The sequence below is a fragment of the Monoraphidium neglectum genome (assembly GCF_000611645.1).
Source record: "Monoraphidium neglectum strain SAG 48.87 unplaced genomic scaffold scaffold00345, whole genome shotgun sequence".
Classification (NCBI taxonomy): domain Eukaryota; kingdom Viridiplantae; phylum Chlorophyta; class Chlorophyceae; order Sphaeropleales; family Selenastraceae; genus Monoraphidium; species Monoraphidium neglectum.
The window spans coordinates 1-6,353 of record NW_014013283.1 but is presented as its reverse complement, the minus strand read 5'-3'; the positions used below and the strand labels follow the sequence as shown (position 1 = coordinate 6,353).

The following is a 6,353-nucleotide window of genomic DNA, read 5'->3' as shown; positions in this document are numbered from 1 at the left end:
TTCAAAGGCCAATTGGCAGAAGCTGGGCGTGCAGTTTTTGGAGCCTGTAGGGGCCAGCGCACCGCGCCGACAACCGGCCCTGCACCCAGGGGGGGCGCTCTTCGCGGGCAGCGGTGCAGCCAAAACTGGGGCGGCGTGAACTGGCGTTGGCAGTGAGCCAAACGCACAGGTCAGCAAAGAAGCGCTCGTTTGAGTGTATGTTTATAGGGGCGGCCCTCCCGTCGCACGCAGCGACACCAGCAGGCCGACCCTCCCCGGATTGTGGCTCAAGGGGAGGGGACCAACCCTGCCGCGCAATCGAATGAGGCCGGAGCACGCACGCCCGCTACGCTTTGGGCAGCGCCACACGGCAGTCAAAACCAAGTCTCAAAGTGATGTGTTTGTGCGGCGTGCGCTCGCCGATATCTCTGGGCGCCGCGCGCAACAGCAGTGGCCACTGCTCGGAGGGGGCTGTGCGGCATCGGCATTGGGCGAGCAATTTAGCCCAGGGGGTCGGCGCGCACCAGCTTGTTGACCTGGAGGCTAGCCAGGCGCTTGTCCATCCACTTGTTGAAGCCCCCTGAAAAGGAAGGGGGATCGAAGAGGGGGGAGTGTGCGGGTCAGCCAGTGTCATAAGGTCGTGCGGAACTCACACAGGACGCATCATGCAGCCACCATGGCTGCCGCGCTCCTCAGACCTGCATAGCGTCAAGCGCCCTGACTAGCCAGCGGCATCAGTGGGGCACAAACACTGCCAACGGCGGCGCCCGGGACTCACAGGGTGCCTTGTACCAGTATGGGGCCGGCGTGGGCTTGGCCCACCACGGCAGCTTGGCCGCGTTTTTGGGCTTGTACCAGCAGGGCACGTCCCTCCAAGACACGGCGATGACGCCCCACTTGGTCTGGGCCAGCTTCTCAAAGGCCCAGTGAGAGAGGTCAAGGTGGTACATGTCTGGGGTTGGAGGAACGGCGGTTGGTGGGCGAAGGGGGGAGGGGTCATTCTGATGTGTGGGCGGGAGCTTGCGTGTGTGTTCCAGGCAGCAAGTGATGGGGCAGGGGAGATGCCAGTCAGGATCAGAGTTTCAAGACCGTTCAAGGTGCGTGGGGTCGGCGGCTGCAGACCACCACAGACAGGGCGCATTCCTGCTGTCACTGCTCGGACAGACATGCCGGGGGTGCTGGGTGGCGAAGGGGAGGGGGGGTATTCAGGCTCGTGGCGCAAGCTCACCATTGCAGCACCAGCGCTTGTTCGAGAAGGCATTGCCCTGCAACATGCAAGGGAGGGTGGCAGCACGGATAGGGACAGTGAACACAAGGCCTTCAGGAATGGTACACATGAGACAGCGTCACTCATGGAAGGGTCCTGCGTGCTGAGCGAGGGCCGGCAGGCGTGAATGCGGTGTCTGAGGGCCCAGGCTGGTGTGACAAGGCGCACCGGATAGTGGCAAGGGCAGGTGTCGGTGACCATCACAACGACCGAGGCGTAGTCGTTGAAGCAAACGCTGCTGCGGTCCAGCCACTGGCCGTAGCCGTCAGCAAAGTTGGCGGGGCGGCAGCGGACCTCCTTGCACTTTCTGCGGTTGAAATAGATAGAAGGCCGAGCAACCTGTCGGTGCCGGTTTGCGCTTGCGTATTCCGTGTGGCACTGCTTCCAGCGTGCAGGTCTTCCTGCCTGGAGGTTCTCCCAGGCCTGCCGCACAGTTAGGGGCACCACCACCCACCCGCAGGAGTTCCTGTAGTCGGGGGCGACGTCGCTAATGGCGGCAATGTCCCAGCCGGTGCCGACGTTCCGATCCAGGTAGCCGTACTGGCAGCTGCCTGCAGGGCGACGCCGGGGGTGGTGTGGGCGTGAGCGCCAAAATGCATGGGGTGGGTAGGTGCACCCCTATGCATGGACCGAGGGTGGGTCTGGCGCAGCTGGCCTCTTTGCGGGGCCGTGTCAGATGCGCGCGGTAGGGGCAGAGCCTGCAACTGCGTCATGGGGGCGGTGCGGCCGTCCAGCTGTGCCGAGCGGAAGCAGAGCGAGGCAGCACACGCGCGACGCGCCTCAAAGGGCATGGTGCTGGTCACGCCCGCGCCGCTGCTCACCCTGGTGGATATTCCACGCATCAGTGCCTATGTTGAACGAATGGCCAGGTGTGGAAAGCATCAGGGGTCAGTGGATTGGAGGAGTTCTAGTGTCCCTGTGGCACGTTGGGGTGGGGATGGGGCCATATTGCGCGCCTGCACAATCACCCCCACGGCACGCACCGTAGAAAGTTGCCCTGCCGTTTTGCCAGTGGCTGTAGCCCTGCGTAGACAACAGCGGGAACAGGGAATGTCGCTGTGAGATTCAGGGGATGGTTCTTGTCTGCAGCTGGGTGCACACTCCGTCGGTGGAGGGGTCATTTAGAAGGGGCCCAGTATCAAAATGAGGTTGGTGCTCCGGTTGAGCCAGGACAGACGAAAAAATCAGCGAGGGTGTGTTTTCGTTCTGTACACTGATCATTATGTACAAAGGAAAAACTGCCGCTGTGGGTCGCGCGCTGCAACCTCTGATTCACGCCGCCTTGCGCCCTGCGCGTACATGCGGTCAAGCTCGCTGCCTGGTCTACCGGGCCCGCTGACACCCGCGGATCTACTTATGAATATTGCTGCTGAGGCGCTTGGCCAGGCTAGTCACCCCTGATTGTGAGCAGCGACTCTGGACGTCCGCAGTGATCCCCGGTGACCCGGCCACCATTTGATGAGGTACGTTAATCACCGAGGGACGGCGCCACCACCCGGCGACTGAGTGTATCAGGCTCTAAAAGCGCTCTCTCACCGGGGGCAGAGCGGACGCCACGCTGAACAGGACGGCGAAGGTGGCCGCGAGGAGCAACGCCATGCTTGCTACCGAATCACCTCTGATAAATGAGTGATCGAGGTCGCTGCACGCCAAAAGGAGGCTGCAGGTGGCGTGGGCTGTGAGGATGAGATTTGTGCAAGCCCTGGTCAGACAGGGGAGCAACACGCCCGTGCCTCGTGTGAAGCAACGAACTGGATTTCGAAATCTACCAATGATTGTGGTCGCGCGGCGCAAACTCTTGTGAAGCGCGCAGGTTCGCTTGTCGTGGCGTGCGGGGAGACTGGCGGTCAGAGAGGAGGCGCAGTGAGTTGCCGATCCTGGAAAAATACGCCTGCAATGAAATAAGCGGAGAATTTACATCAGAAATTGTCCGGCGGCGGCCCGTGAGTGGCATGCGGGCGGCTTCCATACAGGCAAGGTGGTAACCTTCCATCAGGGGTGGGCGGCCGACACGTCAACACCCAAACCAGGTTTCGACACGAGTTCTCCACGGTCTAAAGGCTTGCTCCAGTGTGAAACGCTTCAATCTTTGCGAGCTGCATGCCCGGGGATGCAAGGCAGCCATGGGCCAGCCACCACAGTGAAGCGGGTGTAACAGGACGAGAAGGTTGTCAGCCATGGGAGGCATGGATTCTGCTGATGTGTGCCGTCCTGCCAGTGCTGCGCCGTTCAGCCGCATGCATATGTGCACGCGGACGGGAGTGTGGTGCTCCTGCGTGGCGGCGCACGCCCCAGAGGTCGGCCGGAGGTCGGCCGGCTGGATCTTCTGGCACCGATTCCACGGTTAGTCGCCGGTCACGCCCCGTGTGGTCGATCCAGCTGAGGTGGAACGCAGGAGGTTGTGGCGGCTTGTTGCGCGCGGCACCTTGGCTCCACGCAAAGCTGCAATATTTTGACACACGCATATGCTCGCAGCCACGCCGCATGCTAGGGTTCTTTTACACTGCTCCCCCAAACTAGGACAGCCGCCGGCGGCCTCCGCGCCGCAGCAGCCTCCGTCGATACGCACTGCTCGCGATACCACTGATGGACCGAGCCCGCAAACGAGCCGGCCACGCATAGGTTGGTACCATAGTGCGAACAAGGGCAAGCCCGGCCACCCAGGGCAGACAGGGAACACAGGGCCCGGCCGTCTCACACCCAAGCACACCCATGTGGTGCTGCCCCGCCAGAAACACAACCCGTCCGAGGCTGCCGTGTGGATGTGTACACGTGGCAAGGGCAGCTGCGACGCGTCGCTGGATAATTGAGTGGTCGGCCGTGAAAAGACAATCACGAGTGCCGCATGCTCCGTTGCGCGCGCACCCCTCCCAAAGTCCAAGGGGCGGGTGAAGGGTGCGCAGACATGCTGCTGGCGTCGCCTTCGAAGAGGCAGGCCCAGTGCACGCGCCCACTGTGCCCCCGCCCTTGCACGGAAGGTGACGCAGGGGTGTGAAAAGGGTGTGAAAAGGGCAGCACGTGGGGGGGGGGGCTTGCGGCTGCAGGAGCAACACAGCCCCTTCAGAGACGAGAGGGCAAGAAGCAATGTTGCCGCGTTGCATTGGTGGCGTCGCTGGTGCCACCAACTGAGCACGTTCTGGCTGGGTCTGCAGGGCCAACGAAGAAGGTCTATACTGCTCAATTCTCAACACAAACGCCCACCTCAACCCACAAACACGCGGCTTCCAGCGCCGCCGGGGTCTGCGGCGACGAAGCAGCCGCGGGACTTGCCGAGCCGCATTTCTTTTCGCGCCTATCCCCGGAACGCCGTCCCTGCGCCAATCCCTTTCCTGGTGCCGTTGGCGCGCAGCGATGCGCCTGCAGCAGACGCCCCCGCCGGCGCCATGAGCGCCGCCGCCGAGACGGACTTCGAAGCCCAGGTGCTGCCGCTGGGCCGCGCCGACAGCGAGCCCCGCGCCGGCGCCGCGGCGCTGCGGGCGACGTTGCCGACGCGTGCCGTCAGGGGCACCCGCGGTGTCACTTCGCAGGCGCTTGGGGCCCTCCTGGAAGTGGCCCTGTAATGGAAGTTGATGATGGGTTGAAAGGTGAGACTTGAGGGTGACGGCAAACACAAACCCAGCTAACAACAGGTCTGAGTGTGAGTCAGCGCCCTGCAAGCTGCAACGCTCGCGGCGCCATTTCGACCAGCGCGCGGCGGGGCCAGGTTTGGGGGATCATCCCAGCGCACCTCACGGATTCTGACACTGCGGGCGCAGTCGACCCGAGACGCGCCGGCTTGCCCCCCGCGCTCCCCCGGTTCGCCGCCCCCGTCAGCTGCCGCGCCGCGCCCGCCACGCCCGCCTCCTTGAACCCGGCGAGCGCCGCCGTCGGCGACCCCGCCGCGCCCGGCGCCGCCGCCGGCGACGAGAAGACGCCCGCGGCCCTTAGGCGCGCCGACTGAAGGCGGTCGGCGTGGCGCTGCGCAGACGACGAACCGCGGGCCGCGGGCGCCGTGCCATGCGGCGCGGGCGTCACGGCGCCTAGGGAGCAGGTGCTCGCCGTAGACCGCGCCGTAGCCATGCCCGACTCGCGCTCGCGCGGCGTCAGCACGCCGCCGCTGCCTGCGCCCGCCCCGCACGCGGCGGCGCCCCAGCCACTGCCGGCCACCGGCGTGCCGGTGTCGGCGCCGAGGGAGGCCGCGTGGCGGGAGGCCGTGTGCGCACGGGCGGCGCGGCCTGCACCCTTCGCGCTGCTCGGCGGCGTGAGCGCGGGCGAGAAGTGCGCGGCGCCGGTGCTGGCTCTGTACGACGCTGCAGCGCGCGCGGGCGAATCGGCTGCGTCTTGGTCGCGGGAAGGGCAGCGGTCGAGGGGCAGCCGCGGCACTTTGTTGCCGGCAGAGGTGGGCGTGGTCGCGGCCGCCTGCAGGGGCGAGCGGAGCGGCGCTGGCAGCTGCTGCTGCTGCTGCTGCTGCTGCTGCGGCGGCTGGCGGGACAGGAGCGCCAGCTGCCTCTGCGACGCCTCAAGCTGGGCCTGTTGCGGGCGTGCAGGCGGGCGGGCTAAGACCAGTGCTGCAGTGCTGGGCCCCACATGGTGTTCATGTTGGCATTCCCCACGCCATCACCCCATATGACACCCGTCAAGAGCGGCCCCTGCAGGTAGAGCGCTTGCCGTTGGACATCCAACCAGCCCCTGATGCCCGCGAATTTTGAAGCACCCGCCTCACCCGCAGGTCCCGCGCCTCCCTCTCCAGCACCTCCCTCGCCGCCGCCTGCGCCGCCGCCTCGCGCCTGTGGCTCGCCAGCGCTTCCTGCGACCAAACCGCACACGCACCTGCCGAGTGAGCATCAGCTCTGCGGCTGGCTGCAGCCTTCACTATATCGCCGTCGGCGCGACTGCATGCGCGCGGCATACGAGCCCAAGCGGGCGTGCCAAACTCCTGCAGGCAGACACGGCTCGCTCTCACAGCCGCCCAAAACGTAGCAGCACCCCACCTGCGCCGCGCGCAGCTCCTCGTCCTTGCGGTCAGATGCAGACCGCGCAGAGGCGAGCGCCTCGTTGGCGCGGAGCACCTTGCCGCTCTCCACGTTGCGCTTGGCCTGGGTGGCGTGTTGAGCGGGGGGGAGGGGGG

General features: G+C 65.5%; 2 protein-coding genes across 2 annotated transcripts; both read right to left on the bottom strand.

Moving 5' to 3' along the window:
- Nucleotides 1-479: 479 nt before the first annotated feature.
- MNEG_2901 (hypothetical protein) lies at nucleotides 480-2,845 on the bottom strand (the record flags this gene model as incomplete). The annotated part of the gene is made up of 7 exons (XM_014048617.1): nucleotides 480-559; nucleotides 758-931; nucleotides 1,208-1,244; nucleotides 1,415-1,553; nucleotides 1,701-1,797; nucleotides 2,230-2,269; nucleotides 2,783-2,845. 7 exons carry the CDS (start codon nucleotides 2,843-2,845, stop codon nucleotides 480-482), a joined length of 630 nt encoding a protein of 209 aa, XP_013904071.1.
- Nucleotides 2,846-4,538: 1,693 nt separating this feature from the next.
- Nucleotides 4,539-6,032, bottom strand: MNEG_2900 (hypothetical protein; the record flags this gene model as incomplete). The annotated part of the gene is made up of 3 exons (XM_014048616.1): nucleotides 4,539-4,716; nucleotides 4,974-5,755; nucleotides 5,949-6,032. Coding segments are annotated over 3 exons (1,044 nt in total), but the record flags the coding sequence as incomplete, so codon positions are not given.
- Between the last annotated feature and the right edge of the window lie 321 nt (nucleotides 6,033-6,353).